This window comes from Anolis carolinensis, chromosome 2, assembly GCF_035594765.1.
Source record: "Anolis carolinensis isolate JA03-04 chromosome 2, rAnoCar3.1.pri, whole genome shotgun sequence".
Lineage (NCBI taxonomy): Eukaryota > Metazoa > Chordata > Lepidosauria > Squamata > Dactyloidae > Anolis > Anolis carolinensis.
In genome coordinates this window covers 181,920,853-181,937,880 of record NC_085842.1, presented here as the reverse complement: position 1 = coordinate 181,937,880, position 17,028 = coordinate 181,920,853, and the positions used below count along the sequence as shown (strand labels likewise).

The window sequence follows — 17,028 nt, the reverse complement described above, 5'->3', positions numbered from 1 at the left end:
AGGGATGGCTCCAATAGATAGATAGATAGATAGCCTGTTTGATTGCCTGGGCAGAAAGAATAATGGTACGCAGGTCCTACTGAGACTGTGCTGATGCTTTTCCCTGTCTGTGGAATGGCCTTTGACTTACCCATGGGTCATACCACAATCCATAATTTCGGCCCCAGAACATTCCCTTGACTTATACATGAGATCAGCCTATACACAGGAAGACACGGTACAACAGAAAGAGGTACTTAAAGACGTGACAGACAACTGTGGCACTGATACGACTTGCAAAAGTAACACAACCCAAGCATATGAGGAGATTTAGCCACAAGGAGAAACACACAACAAAATAGTGGTGACTGGATCAATGAATCTGCACCAGATTTCAATCTGAACTTTAGAAGAGCTATCCAAGATGGCGGACCCATTATAGGGATAAGGCTCAACACTTTGCATGGGTCCTTTTATGTTTGGACTAACACTTCACCCCAGTGGCAAAGTGCGTTAAAGCACTGAGCTGGAGACCGAAAGGTCCCAAGTTCATACCCCGGGAGCGGCGTGAGTGGCCGCTGTTAGCTCCAGCTCCTGCCAACCTAGCAGTTCAAAAACATGCCAATGTGAGTAGATCAATAGGTACCGCTCCGGCGGGAAGGTAACGGTGCTCCATGCAGTCATGCTGGCCACATGACCTTGGAAGTGTCTACGGACAACGCCGGCTCTTCGGCTTAGAAATGGAGATGAGCACCAACCCCCAGAGTCAGACATGACTGGACTTAACATCAGGGAAAACCTTTACCTTTACCTAACACTTGTAATAGATATTCCATTCATTGATAGGGGGCCCACCAGCCACCACTATACAAAACATTGTAAGGATGTATTCCCACATGTGGGAAACATGCTCATCCATCAATGCTTACAGATCCATACCACCCATTTCAAACCCCGTGGAAAGGAAACATTGCTACTCACAGCCTTCGGGAAACTCGATGGATGCTGCCAGATCTGAGAGAAGCAGGAGGACCAATGGCCAGAGCATCAGCAAATAGGCCGGCGTGGAGGCCATCTTCCCTGGCACCTTGGGCCAGGGGCGTTCACCAAACTGGGGCAGTGGCACGGCAAAGGAGAAGCAAACAGCATGCAAACCCTGATGTTCGATTTGTGGCTGTAGGTTGGTGATAGAAAGAGAGACAAGGAGAGACCATTAGCAAAGGAAAAAAAAAAACACCCCATAATCCATTGTGTAATTGTGATTCCTCCCTTCCCCCACAAAACATCTCCTCCCCAAGGACTATGGCACAGAGAGCAAAAAAAGGAACTGGAGACAAGGGCGAGTTAATGAAGCCCTGCATGTATTTATTTCCCTCATCCTTCACGCCAACTTGTTGGAGGCGTGTCTGTGTGTACAAGTGGGGAGCAGCAGGTTTGACCTTCCAAGTCCTCCCACCCACCATCTCAAAGGGCTGGCAAACCAAAAAAAGGAAACAAGAGAAAACATGGAGACACATGCAAACACACACACACATGGCCAAGAGGGAATGTTCACCCTGCAGTGCAGTTTTCCAGGGCAGAAAAAAGGGAAGGAGTCCTTTTGTTCTGAATGGGAGGCTGGGTGACAGAAAGGCAGGGTCGGGTTTAGTGGGAGGGTGGTTGGAAAAGGGGGAGAGAGAGGGAAGGAGGGAGAGAGATAAAAGAGTCGGCAAGGAGGATGGAAAAGAACAGTGTCTTGATGGATGGAGATACTGCAAAGTAAAAAAAGGCTGGGAGAATTCAGAGAGAAGAAAGAGAGTGAAAGATCCTGATAAGATGGAGGGTGAAAAGGGGGGAATTATGTGAAGGGAAAAAAGGCTTGAATATACGTATAAATTGAAAGATAATACAGAGATGCGGAAAAGCAGGGTTCTAACATTTCCCACTTATCAGCCGGTTTTCCATCTCCATCTATCTTTCCCTGCACACACTTCCCACAGCAGATAATTCAGATGAAACGAGAGGCTTTGGTTTGGTTTGAAAGGCAGCCCTATGCATTACAATAGACGGGTATTGTCTTTTTCACACTTTCATAGATCAAGCAGTAGTATAAAGCCTCGCTATACAGGAATGCCGGATTGAGAAATAGCGAGAGATGTTTTTGCAGCTATGCGCTGTACTGCTGCTTTGTCCTTTAAGCAAGTCCAATCTAATGCCACATTCAAGGAATCCCAAACTGGTGTGCGCATATGTCTGTGTGTCCTACGCAAGCTGTTCTTACAGCAAACCCACTCTGTCTTGAGGATGAAGCAGCCAAGCACAGAGCATCTTGCAGTATTGGCAAGTAGTTCCAATGGCAATGAGACATGGAATCTAAATATAAGGCCAAACGTTTAAAGAACTTTCCAAGCTATTGGCACCTTTAAAAATTGGGCGAAAGCCTGGAGCAAATTGACACACACCACCTGAATGTGAGCCACCAGTTTTCCCTAAGTCAAGACATTTGCCTGAGATAAGTCAGCAAAGGTTCAGTGTGATGTAGCAGCATAGCATCAAACGACAATTTAAGGATGAGGGTTTGATTATCCTCTCAACCATGGAAACCCATTGGGTGATCTTCCATGAGTCAAGCACTCTCCGGCCATAAAAGTGCATGATATGGTCAATTTAGGAACCTCTGGCTCTGAAACGACTGATAGGCACACAACAACAAAGTGATCCACCAAGTCAGACACACACCTCTCTGATAGATATGATATGCCTCCTTGTTTTTCTGCTACATAGGACTGCACAAAGGAGGGATGTTGAGCACTTGATAGGATACTTAGGAAGAAAACTTCTTGATTTTGTGGCCTTTCCCCCAAACACACTTGCATTATCATCCTATCCTGCCTTTGTCTTAGATAGTGTGACTTCAATTTTTGTTTTCTCCCTCGCACAGGAAAATCCATGTGCATCACGCATGATGTATAAAATTGCTTACATCATTTCCCCAAATGAATACGGCACATCAGCTCTACACATTTTTAAACATTGGCATTTTTGAAATATACAGTGATACCTTGAGTTAAGAATTTAATTTGTTCTTTGGCCTAGCTCTGAACTCAAATTGCTCCTACTGTATGATGTACTTATGGGCATTGAATGTTGGCCTTTTTATATGCATGTAAACCACCCCGAGTCCCTTTGGGGGGAGAGGGCAGTCTAGAAATAAAATTTATTATTATTATTATTATTATTATTAGTACTAGTAGTAGTAGTAGTATTAGTATTATTAGTATTATTATTATTATTTATCTCAAAGCAGATTTTCCCATTGAAATGTATTGAAATGTTATTAATCTGTTCCAGCCCTCTGATTCCCCCCTATTTTGCTATGTTTTTAAATAAGGAAATGTACTTTATAAATAACAAATAATGTATAAATACACATTCGCTTGGAACCATAAAAAAAAGAAAGATCAACTTTCAAATGGTAAAAGAACAAAGTTGTGGCAAGGAAGCACAAAACACAAAGTGAAGAGGCAGAAGCATCATTTTTTTCATACGGTACTCATTCCAGCCTCCCTCCCTCTCTTGCTCTTTCTCCCTCTCTCTCTTCATGAAGCCAAACATACCAGAAATAAAAATCACACAAAATCACCTAACCCTAAGTTTTTCAAAGCAGACAAGAGCAAAGCGGACAGCAATCTCCCACAGCAGACAAGAGCACGAGGCACGGAGGCTGCTCCCTTGAAGCCCTAAGGCTCTGTTCTCTCAAAACAGCACTCCCTCCGGTGCTAGCTCTTAACTCAAAATGTTGCTCTTATATCAGCGCAAAACCAGGTTCTTTACTCAAAATGCTCTTAAGTTGGAATGCTCTTAAGTCGAGGATCCATGTTTGAAATGTAATGTGGGCTTCAGAAATGGGTACACTCTGGGTTCAAGGATGCCTTTCATTTAACAAAGAGTCTTAGGAGATTTTTTTTTCCTTGCCAGGAGTGACTTGAGAAACTGCAAGTCGCTTCTGGTGTGAGAGAATTGGCCGCCTACAAGGACGTTGCCCAGAGGACGCCCAGATGTTTGACGTTTTACCATCCTGTAGGAAGCTTCTCTCATGTCCCCACATGGGGAACTAGAGCTGACACTCTCCCCAAATTCGAACTGCTGACCTTTCAGTCAGCAGTCCTGCTGGCACAAGGGTTTAACCCATTGTGTCAACAAGAGCTCTGTCTTAGGAGATGTGACATAAAAATTTCTGGTGAACCTCTCAAGCCTCAAAAGAAGCATCCAATGCATTGCTACAATAGGCTGGTTGGGCTACAATTTCTGTAAAGGTCTAATGCTACCTAGTAAATTCATGTCCAAAACAAAAAAAATACAGACCCAGGACTTTCCACACTGGTGTTTCATTTCTTAACAAGGAAGCTACATCAGATTTGTTTGTAATTTCAGGGCAGTCCATGGTGGTGCCCCTGGTCATCTCCATGCATCATATAAATGAATTCTTTCTTTTGGGAACATGCATGCTCTTGAGAACATGACTTGATGAAACTAAAGATTGCCATTCCCCCATTTTCACCCAATGGTGCTCCTATTTGCTAGCTTGAATCTTGCTATTTTGACAGATAAGGAACTCCTGTGGGGCTACTAAACAATAACAGGGAATTGCAATCTTTAGCTTCATCGCAGTCATGTTCTCAAGAGCATACAAGTACCCAAAGGAAAGAATTCATTTATATGGATGAAAGGAAAGGGGTGCATTCAGAGGCACTGTCGATTGAGACCAGACTTTTAACTATTCAACTTTCTTGCTTCCCATGAAATTTCAAATGACACAATTATGGCGGAGTTCTCTCGTTTTCCTTTTCCCTTCCCGTTCCCTTTTGCGTCATGTCTTTTTGGGTTGCAACCATGACAGAAAGATCATCTTAACTTTTGAAACAGTTACTAATAATTGGAAATGACTTGAGGGCACATGACAACAAAACAATGCACAAGCTGCTCTAAGAACCCTTCCAATGCTTTCCATCTAATTATCTTAGCAATTGAGAAGGAAGCCTGTGCCACCTTCCTTAGCCATATCCTGGGTCGACATTCACATTGGAATGTCCTTCCCTTAGGGAATTCAAATTGTATAGGGAGCCTCCAATAGGCTTCCCGCTACAGACATTCACTCCAAAAACATGGAGACCAGTGAACTAAGAGGGAAGAGGGTCATATGTTCTGTTAAATCTGTTTCCACTTGTATGACTCTTTAGCCTCCATCATTGGCTGTGCCCACCCCATACATGGCACATTTAAGGCCACATTAGTAAGGTTACTCCTGAAAACAATTCAACGTGGTAAGGCAGACACAATCATCTTTAAAGGCTCTGGAACCCCATTTTCTACCTGTAGATTCCCCTGCAGTTCATGCTATCATCTCCCGCCAAACATAAAAAGTCCACTTCTATTTTTACTCCCCCCTATTTTTTATGGAGCCCCTGATGGTGCAGCGAGTTAAACTGCTGAGCTGCTGAACTTACTGACCGAAAGATCGGCGGTTCGAATCCGGGGAGTGGAGTGAGCACCTGCTGTTAGCCCCAGCTTCTGCCAATCTAGCAGTTCAAAAACATGCAAATGTGAGTAGATCAATAGGTACCACGTTCCGGTGGGAAGGTAACGGCGCTCAATGCAGTCATGCCAGCCACATGACCTAGGAGATGTCTACAGACAATGTTGGCTCTTCGGTTTAGAAATGGAGATGAGCACCACCCCACAGAATCGGATACGAGTGGATTTAATGTCTGGAGAAAACCTTTAAGGTAAAGATAAATGTTTTCCCCTGACGTTAATTCCAGTGGTGACCAACTCTGGGGGTTGGTGCTCATCTCCATTTCTAAGCCGAAGAGCCGGCGTTGTCCGTAGACACTTCCAAGGTCATGTGGCCGGCATTACTGCATGGAGCACCCTTACCTTTCCACCGAAGCGGTACCTATTGATATACTCACATTTGCATGTTTTCGAACTGCTAGGTTGGCAGGAGCTGGGGCTAACAGCGGGTGCTCATTCCACTCCCAGGATTTGAACCTGGGACCTTTCGGTCTGCAAGTTCAGCAGCTCAGTGCTTTAACACACTGCGCCACCACCAGGGGCCTTTACCTTAACTATTTTTTATTAATTGAAAAGCAAGGCTTATGCAGAAAAGACAACTACATATTATGATCTAAAGAGGAAACAGATTTTCCATAGTGTAAGTTGTTGTTGTTGTTGTTGTTGTTGTTGTTGTTGTGTGCTTTCAAATCATTTACAACCCAAGGCAAGATTTCTTCAGAAGGAGTTAGCCATTGCCTTTCTCTAAGAGACCAGAGTCACCCAGTGGGTTTCGTGGCAGAGCCAGATTTTGAATCCTAGTCACCACAGTTATAGTTCAGTGCTCAAAACACTACACCACACTGGCTACCCATACATTTTTTACATATTTTAACCTACTTTTTACATATTCTTTCCTGACCTACATATTTTAACCTAATTTCTAAGATTTGTTTCATAGCCTGCTCTTCTCCCGAAGCAAAACATAAGGTATCTTACAAGAAAAGTATCTGGTATGGTAAGACAAAAATTGAGAAAAAAATGAGAATCATTTCATAAGATCAGCTACAATAAAATTTGGGATAAATACGAAAATAGATTTTATACTAAAATGCCCCTATGGATTTCTCCATTAGAGGCAAGTCAACAAAGACTATTAGGCTGGGAGAAATGGCCCACATACAAAGAGATTCTAAAGAAAAATCATGGTTCTTATTATGAAAACGCCAGAAGAAATAAAGGAACTTTACAAAAACATTTCCTGGTTTCAATACAGAAAGATTAAAAACTACTATGATAAAGATAAAAAAATAGGTTTTATGGAAAAAGAAACTTTTTGGGATAAGGTAATGTCTAGTGACAAAAATCTATATGAAATTACTGGAATGGAATATGGAAATGGAACAGGTTAAAGAGTGTATGAATAAATGGGCCACCTATTTTAGAAGATCAATAAAGATGGAAGAATGGGAAAGTGTGAGGAATCAAAAAATGAAATTTACATGTGCATATGACCTAAAGAAAAACTGGTATAAGATGATGTACCAATGGTGCATAACTCCTCAAATTTTGGGAAAAATAAATACAAATGTCCAAAATAAATTCTGGAAGTGTGAACTGCAAGAAGACACCTTCTTCTACATGTGGTGGACGTGCAGGAAAGCAAAAGAATATTGGAAAGGGATTGATTATATAATTCAAAAGATCTTAATGATGAAAATAAAGATGAAACCAGAATACTTTTTACTAGGGATATTGAATCTAACCTTAGAAGAAAACAAGGATAGACTGTTCAATTACCTGACAACTGCCACAAGAATTGTATACACAAGATGTTGGAGAGAAAAGAAATACCTTTGACACACCAATTGCTAGTAAAAATCCTAGAAATAATGAACATGTGCAAATTAACACAATTACTGTCGAAACACGAAGAGAAGTCGAATCAAAACAACATGGACTGGAAATTGTTTAAAGTTTATATGACTCAAGAAAATAAAAGTTTAAAAAGTTAGAAGAATCTAATATTCTCAGGAGCAATTATCCTGGAAAGGATAGAAGGAAAGGAGAAGCAAAATGTGAAGAAAAGAAAAGGAAGCGATGGAGAGACGAAATATAGAACCACCTTGGAAGGAGATCGGAAGTCAACAACAGGCTTTCGAATAACAATTAGCAGTGCTAATTATTATTATGTACGTTGGAACTCAATCTTTTAAAACTGAACACGCCTATCTGTATTTTAGAATGTGTTTTATGAATGTCCGATGTAAGTTGATAATTTTTAACTGTTTTATAGTGCATTGTACAATTTTTATATATGTGTTTTGTTTTAAGCCGCCCTGAGTCCCCTGTTGGGTGAGAAGGCTGGGATATAAATATTGTAATAAATAACAAATAAACAAACTTTTTCCCCTTTTCGTATCCCCCTTTTCCATTTTTATTCCCTTTTTTTCCCCTCCATCCCTTTCCTTCCCTCCTTGGTTCTTGGGACCCAAGGACACCAGTACCCCTGTTTTGTTAACAATGTCTTTATTTTTAGTTAAATAAATGTTAAAAATAATTCTGTATAAAAATTATTATTATTTTTTTTAAAAAAGAAAAGTTAAGATTAAGTATACAGACAGTCCCCAAGTTACAAACAAGATTGGTTCTGTAGGTTTGTACTTAAGTTGAATTTATATGTAAGTCAGAACAGGAACATTTTGAAAGCGTACCCCAGCCACATACATACACACACACACATATGGAAGAGTGAACACCTCTGAGGTATTTGTTTTACTGTCTGTGCTTCTGTTCAGAAGATTTCACCTAACTTTTTGATAATTTGATTTTGAAAAAAAACTGGCTTGTTGTGTAAACAAGGATTGATGATAAAGCGTCACTGGAGACACCTTTTCCACATGATGATAACTCTTCCAGGAGTGAATTTCCCTTTTTAGGGGCAGATTTCTCTCACTTCACTATGAGTTATTTGTAAGTTGGATGTTTGCAATTTGGGGACTGCCTGTAGTGAAAATAAGGTATTACACTATAACAAAAGCTACTACTATTCCAGGGGTCATAAAATCACGGAGGGGCGGTAACATGGGTTACAGGTCACCAAAAGTCTCTGGGGTTATGGGCTTCTTGAATGTGTCACCATTGATCTCGTGCCATTAGAGAAGATTCAGATCACACAGGATGTGCCCCAGGGACACCATCTGACTATGTGAAGCCTTGTGTTCAAAGACCTCCAGCATAGCAACATCACTATCTTCTGACTCTAACCATCTTGACGCATACACAGACTGTCCTCGGGCCATACTGCAGGATCAACTGGGAGTGCTTAGTTTCCTGGTGCCACTCTTCAGTCTAAGGTTTGCCTCCCTATTCTAGGCACTAACCAAAGTTTCCAAGTGGTTTTGTTCATCCTTAGTAAAGACAGATGCCAACCTACTCCAGTGGACATATGGCCATTAGCTATGCCAGACACCTCTTATCATCTTGCAATGTGGCTCACAATAGAATATTCAAAACAGAGCCAGTGGTTCCCTACCGAAATGTTTTATATGTAGGTAAAGGTTTTCCCCTGACATTAAGTCCAGTCATGTTCGACTCTGGGGGTTGGTGCTCATCTCCATTTCTAAGCCAAAGAGCCGGTGTTGTCCGTAAACACCTCCAAAGTTATGTGGCCAGCATGACTGCATGGAGCACGGTCACCTTCCCACCGGAGCGGTACCTATTGACCTACTCGAACTGTTTTCGAACTGCTAGGTTGGCAGAAGCTGGGGCTAACAGCGGGAGCTCACTCCGCTCCCTGGATTCAAACCTGTGACCTTTCAGTCCACAAGTTCAGCAGCTCAGCGCTTTATCACGCTGTGCCACCGGGAGCTCCAAGTTATATGTAAGGTAAAGGTAAAGGTTTCCCCTGACGTTAAGTCCAGTCATGTCTGACTCTGGGGGTTGGTGCTCATCTCCATTTCTAAGCTGAAGAGCCGGCATTGTCCGTAGACACCTCCAAGGTCATGTGGCTGGCATGACTGCATGGAGCGCCGTTGCTTTCCCGCCGGAGCGGTACCTATTGATCTACTCACATTGGCATGTTTTCGAACTGCTAGGTTGGCAGGAGCTGGAGCTAACAGCGGCCGTTCACGCCGCTCCCGGGGTTTGAACCTGGGACCTTTCGGTCTCCAGCTCAGTGCTTTAACGCACTTCGCCACCGGGGCTCCTCAAAGTTATATGTACACTACTCAATTTATTTTATTAGTCTCACACTTCAATCTCATGTTAATATAGTGCAATATAGGGGGTGGTAAAGCATATCTATTTTGTGTATGTTAATGTTTTTCATATATATGTATGTAGTGCCAGAGACTTAACTCCTATTGAAATACCAAGTGATACTGGAAGGAATTGAGAAGAACAGATTAGCTGAGGAAGTTGTACCCACAACAAACACCGAAACAAGGAAATACTACCCGGGATACCTTGTAGTAACCTCTGTGTTCTCTTAGAATTACTACAACTTCTGATGGTAAGAAACAGTCCTCCAAGAAACTTAAGATTGAGTTTTTGAACCATTAGACAGATCCTGTCAATATATTGGACCTCGGAATTGCTTGTATTAAAAGGAGATTGATGTCTCCAACTTTAAATTCATGTAAATGCAGACATTTACTTGTAATAGATATAAGATTTGTATTTGAATGTTGTATATAAAAAAGATTGACTACATAACAGCATATTTGATGTTCTAATACAGTGTTCCCTCACTACTTTGCAGTTCACTTTTCACGGATTTGCTGTTTCCCAGTTTTTCAATAAACTCTAAAAGAATATTATAAATCATAAAAATGTACAATTTACAGCCTAAGGAAGGGAGGAAGGAGAAGCGAAAGGGAGAGAAAAGGAGTCCAAGTGGCAACGGGAGGAAAAGGAGGCGATTTATCAACACAATTGGTTGATAAAGACTTAAAATAGTGTATAACTACTAAAATAATGTGTAAATATTAAAATAAATATAGTGTCCCTACTTCACGGATTTTCACTTATTATGGGTGATCCTGGAATGTAACCCCTGCAATAAGTGAGCAAACACTGTAATTAACAATAACATACTATTGCTTATGTACTCTGTCTTACAGATATCTGTGCTCTAAGAAAATCTACACTGAGCCAAAAAATTCACTGCTTGACTTTAGTCCCATTATTTATTTATTTTTAATTCCATCTGTCTCCTGATATAGGGATTCAAGGTGGCTCTGTCTAGCTTTCACAGGTTTGTTGTATGGTTAAAATGTCACAAAGGAATTCTGCCTTGATGAGAAACAACTGCAATGGAAAGACATTCACATTACAGCGTTCCCTCACTACTTCGCGGTTCACTTTTTGCGGATTTGCTGTTTTGCAGTTTTTCAATAAACTCTAAAAGTCTAATATAAATCATAAAAAATTTACAATTTACAGCCTAAGGAAGGGAGGAAGGAGAAGCCAAAGGGAGAGAAAAGGAGCCCAAGCAGCAACGGGAGGAGAAGGAGGTGATTTATCAACACACGATTGGTTGATAGACTTAAAATAGTGTAAAGGTAAAGGTTTCCCCTGATGTTAAGTCCAGTCATGTCTGACCCTGGGGGTTGGTGCTCATCTCCATTTCTAAGCCGAAGAGCCGGCGTTGTCCATAGACACCTCCAAGGTCATGTGGCCGGCATGACTGCATGGAGCGCTGTTACCTTCCCCCGGAGCGGTACCTATTGATCTACTCACATTGGCATGTTTTTGAACTGCTAGGTTGGCAGGAGCTGGAGCTAACTGCGGCCACTCACGCCGCTCCCGGGGATTGAACCTGGGACCTTTTGGTCTCCAGCTCAGTGCTTTAACGCACTTTGTCACCGGGGCTCCAAAATAGTGTATAACTACTTAAAAAATGTATAAATATTAAAATAAATATAGTGTCCTTACTTCGTGGATTTTCATTTATTGCGGGTGGTCCTGGAACCTAACCCCAGCGATAAGTGAGGGAACATTGTACTAACAAATTTTGCACATACATGTCTCCAGTTGGTCCCTCTTTGACTTATGGCAACCTCATTGGGTTTTCCTAAACAAGAGATGATTTTGCCAGATTTTTCCTCTGAAATATAGTCTACAGACAATTGGTATTCATTGGCAGTCATCCAACTGGTGGTATGGGGATACCAAGTCACCTTGTCTATATCCTGAGAAATCTGTATAAAGACCAAGTAGTCACAGTAAGAACAAATCACGGAAGAATAGACTGGTCTACGGTTGGGAAAGGAGTGCGGCAGGGCTGCATACTTTCACCCTCCCTATTCAACTTGTACGCAGAACACATCATGTGACATGCGGGGCTTGAGGAATCCAAGGCCGGAGTTAAAATTGCTGGAAGAAACATTAACAACCTTAGGTACGCAGATGATACCACTCTGATGGCCGAAAGCGAGGACGAGCTGAGGAACTTTATTACCAAGGTGAAAGAAGAAAGTGCAAAAGCTGAGTTGCAGTTAAACATCAAGAAAACCAAGATCATGGAAACTACGCCTATTGATAACTGGCAAATAGAGGGAGAAAATGTGGAGGCAGTGACATACTTTATATTTCTAGGCACGAAGATCACTGCAGATGCAGACTGCAGCCAGGAAATCAGAAGACGTTTACTTCTTGGGAGGAGAGCAATGGCCAACCTTGACAAAATAGTGAAGAGCAGAGACATCACACTGGCAACGAAGGTCCGCTTGTCAAAGCAATGGTATTCCCCATAGTAACCTATGGATGCGAGAGCTGGACCATAAGGAAGGCTGAGCAAAGGAAGATAGACGCTTTTGAACTCTGGTGCTGGAGGAAAATCCTGAGAGTGCCTTGGACCGCAAGAAGATCCAACCAGTCCATCCTCCAGGAAATAATGCCCGGCTGCTCACTGAAGGGAAGGATATTAGAGGCAAAGCTGAATATTTTGGCCACATCATGAGGAGACAGGAAAGCTTGGAAAAGATCACGATGCTGGGGAAAATGGAAGGAAAAAGGAAGAGAGGCCGACCAAGGGCAAGATGGACGGACGGTATCCTTGAAGTGATTGGGTTGGCCTTGAAGGAACTGGGGGCGGTGACGGCCAACAGGGAGCTCTGGTGTGGACTGGTCCATGAGGTCACGAAGAGTCGGAGACGACTAAACAACTGAGCAGCAGCAGCAGACAGTCATCCATCCAAGTACTAATCAGGGTTGACCCTACTTAGCTTCCAAGATCAGGCACCTTTAGGGCATTTTGGCCTTTTAACTAATAATTTACCACTTGAGAAAGTGGGGCTGAAACTAACCCACGTTGTATACAGACCTCTTTGGACTACAACTTCTCAAATCCTTCTGCTACATCATTCAGAGGAGTCTGAGAGTTGTCATCAAGAGTAACCCACCCACCTCCAGTTCTGGGGTGGAAATGAGCCTGGATGCCATGAATCCAATAGGAAGACACAATGCCTGTCCCCTACATTCCTCCACCGAGTCCCCCCTGATTGCGACCCCCCATTTCCCTCCGGTGTCTCCCGTCTTCCTCTATTCATCTGGCAATTACCAAGCGAGGGGCTTATGTTGTTAGCTCAGCAGGGGCCCACGAACAGCAGCCGGGATGCAGATGGAGCCAAGGGGCAGCCACAGGAAGCTGAATTATTTAAGAGGGCAGAGAGCAGGGAGGGGAGAGATGGCAACCTGTCAGCCACGACTTGCTTGGATTGGGGGGGGGATGGGGGAACCCCCCACTGGGGACAGGCGATGATTCTGATTATGCTGCCACAGAAGGTCAAGGCAATGCAAATAAAAGAGGGGAAGGTTGGAAGGCAGCAAGGCAAGGCGGAATCACAAGCTCTGGAAAAGGAGGGGGGCTCTGATGGTTTGTCTTTTCAAATCAGAGGAAAGGATCAGGTAAGGATGTTTAACCTAAAGAGTTGAGGGCCATCCGACACAGTGAGAGACCTCTCCAAAGTTATCCATTTCTATTTTTATGCTTTTAATGTCAAAACACAGCAATGGCTACAGAATGTGAGACCTGCCTTACCAGATTAGGACAAAAAAGGCATTCTGATCTGAACACACAGACACTACATATGAGACAGATACAGACAAACCCCTCTTGTGTTGTCGAAGGCTTTCACGGCCGGAATTACAGGGTTGTTGTGTGTTTTCCAAGCTGTATGGCTATGTTCCAGAAGTATTCTCTCCTGACGTTTCGCCCACATCTATGGCAGGCATCCTCAGAGGTTGTTTCTACATAGACCTCACCACCTCTGAGGATGCCTTAAATAGATGTGGGCGAAATGTCAGGAGAGAATACTTCTGAAAAAGGGCAGACAGCCCGGAAAACACACAACAACCCTGAAACTCACTATTTATGGCTAGAAACTAGTACAGTAGAGTCTCACTTATCCAGCACTCGCTTATCCAATGCTCTGGATTATCCAACACATTTTTATAGTCAATGTTTTCAATACATATTGATATTTTGGTGCTAAATTCATAAATACAGTAATTACTACATAGCATTACTGCGTATTGAACTACTTTTTCTGTTAAATTTGTTGTTAAACATGATGTTTAGGTACTTAATTTGTAAAATCATAACCTAATTTGATGTGAAATAGGGTTTCCCTTAATCCCTCCTTATTATCCAACATATTCACTTATCCAACATTCTGCCGGCCCATTTATGTTGGATAAGTGAGACTCTACTGTATGTTTCAGAATTAAGACTGCAGTGATCAAGTCTGATGAAATCTTCTGAAGAACTGAGATGCTTGCATGTTTTACAACTGGATTTGGGGTTTTTTTTAATTTTAAAAAAATCAGTAAGACTCCTACATTTTGCTTCATTTTATCTGACTGTGACATTTCAATCTGTCTTGATTGCATATTTTACTTAACATGCTAATAGGCATACAGAGAGACCAATTTGCCACGAATTTAGTCCTTAAAAAAAACATTCCCAGCCAGGGGCCATTGATGTATCTTCCAGCAATGGCTTCTGTGTACTAATTATGTATTATGTGGAAAAGACCTTCCCTTTTTTGTCAGTCCTGAGCTGAATGCCACTCTGTTTCATTAGCCGACCCTAAGTTCCAGTACTACAAGAAGAGGAGAAAGTGAGAATATCTCTGTACTGAGTAAGCTGTTTAAAACGATTGTGAAAGCCTCTCAGCCAATATTCTTTTTTTTCTGTAGGAGAAGCTGCTCTTAGGGACACTTGGGAAAGAAATAAAGCAGGACTATGAAGCTAAATTAATATAGAACAACACACAGCTCTGAGTTAATGATGCTAAACTGAAGCCCCTTTGCTATATAATCCGGATTATCAAAGCAGATAATCCACATTTTCTGTTTAGAACTGGATTATATGAGTCTATACTGCCATATAAGGAGCCCCCAATGGCACAGCAGATTAAACTGTTGAATTGCTGAACATGCTGGCTGAAAGGTCAGCAGTTCGAATCTGGGAGCGGAGTGAGCTCTGCTGTTAACCCAGCTTCTGCTAACCTAGCAGTTCGAAAATATGCAAATGTGAGTAGATCAATAGGTACCGCTCCGGCGGGAAGGTAATGGCACTCCATGCAGTCATGCCAGGCACAGGACCTTGGAGGTGTCTATGGACAATGCCGGCTCTTCAGTTTAGAAATGGAGACGAGCACCAACCCCCAGAGTCGGAAATGACTAGACTTAATGTCAAGGGAAAACCTTTACCTTTACCTACTGCCATATAATCCAATTCAAATAAGAAAATCTGGATTGGGGGGGCCCTGGTGGCACAGTGTGTTAAAGCGCTGAGCTGCTGAACTTGTGGACCAAAAGGTCCCAGGTTCAAATCCCGGGAGTAGAATGAGCGCCCGCTGTTAGTCCCAGTTCCTGCCAACCTAGCAGTTCGAAAACATGCAAATGTGAGTAGATCAATAGGTACCACTTCGGCAGGAAGGTAACGGCACTCCATGCAGTCATGCCAGCCACATGACCTTGGAGGTGTCTATGGACAATGCCAGCTCTTCGGTTTAGAAATGGAGACGAGCACCAACCCCCAGAGTCGGACATGACTAGACTTAATATCAGGGGAAAACCTTTACCTTTACCTACTGCCATATAATCCAATTCAAATCAGATAATCTGGATTTTATATGGCAGTGTAGAAGGAGCCTGAGAGTAGCTGTTTCAGTAGAAACAGGTGCTATTCTGTCCACAGAACTCTTATGGTGCAAGCCTGATTTAGTCATGACCCAAAAAGGTACATTCAATTTAGTACCAGAAATCTTGCTCAAGTGACATCATGAATTGGACTCTGATTTTGATTAAATGGTAAAACCTTCGCCCCACCAGTACCATTTGATATAAATAAAGGCCTTTGGCGATCTATCAATGTATTCTTCCATTATTTAATGCTTAGAATTCATATATTATCTCAGTGATTCTTACAATAGCCTCCTGAGATAGGTAATTATTATAATCCTCATTGTAAGGGCTGATGCCTCAGGTGAACTCATGGTTTATGTGAGATAGGAACACAACATTTTCCTGGCTTAATCACAACAATATACTAACCCTTGATAGGTCCCATCACTCTACAAATATCCTCTTGAACTTTTCACATCCAAACTTTTCACATCCAAACAAATCAACCTGAAGCTAACGAGCATGTAATGCCAGGTCTTCCAAATTATTAGAAAATAGCTGGGGGAACTGGCAGTGCCCGGATTATTAGAATAAGGCATTGTTTGTTTTGGGATGTTAAGTAGTATTTATTTTATTTATTTACTTCATTTGTACCCCACCTTTCTCTACCTTAAGTTAGGTCCAGATCCGTCGTTGGCTGGGTTCAGTGCTCTTTTGATAAGAGTGAACTACAACTCTCAGATTCCCAGGGCAATCACCCCCAAACCAGACCTGTATGCACAATTGGGTTGTGTGCCAAGTTTGGTCCAGATCTGTCATTCGCTGGGTCCAATGTTTTCTGTATGTTGGGGAACTATAACTCCCAAAATCTAGGTCCATTCCCACTAACCCCTGCAGTATGTTCAATCTGGTCATAGGGCTTTCTGTGCCAAGTTTGGTCCTAGTCCATTGTTGGTAGGGGTCACAGTATCAGTGAAGGTACTGCAAGTCCCATCATCCATGGCAAGTTTGACACACGTTTCTAGTTCTTACTGCAAGCCCAAGCTGCTGCCTTAGGCTTCATGTAGGATATGATTCTATGATACTATGATTTTATCCCCACAGATCAGGCATCCCCAAACTAAGGCCTGTGGACTGGATGCAGCCCTCCAAGGTAATTTACCTGGCCCCTGACCTAAACTTGAGACTTAGGGTCACCCTAATGACTTGAAGGCACACAACAACAATAACAATAACAACAACAACAACAACAACAACCCTAATTAACGTGACAATCTCTTCGGTCAAAAGCAGGCCCGCACTTCCCACTGAAATAATGTTGGTTACATTTTTTCTTCGTTTTAAATATTGTATTGTTACTTCATGTTTCTTGCACTACAA

General features: G+C 42.3%; 1 protein-coding gene across 5 annotated transcripts in view; it reads right to left on the bottom strand.

The window, feature by feature from the left end:
- l1cam (L1 cell adhesion molecule) overlaps positions 1-17,028 on the bottom strand; it is a 162,491-nt gene that overhangs the window by 107,470 nt on the left and 37,993 nt on the right. For all 5 annotated transcript variants that reach the window (XM_008103896.3, XM_008103898.3, XM_008103897.3 and 2 more), the window contains exon 2: positions 961-1,153. In XM_008103896.3, coding sequence (XP_008102103.1) covers positions 961-1,153 — 193 coding nt within the window. The remainder of the gene's footprint in view (positions 1-960; positions 1,154-17,028) is intronic.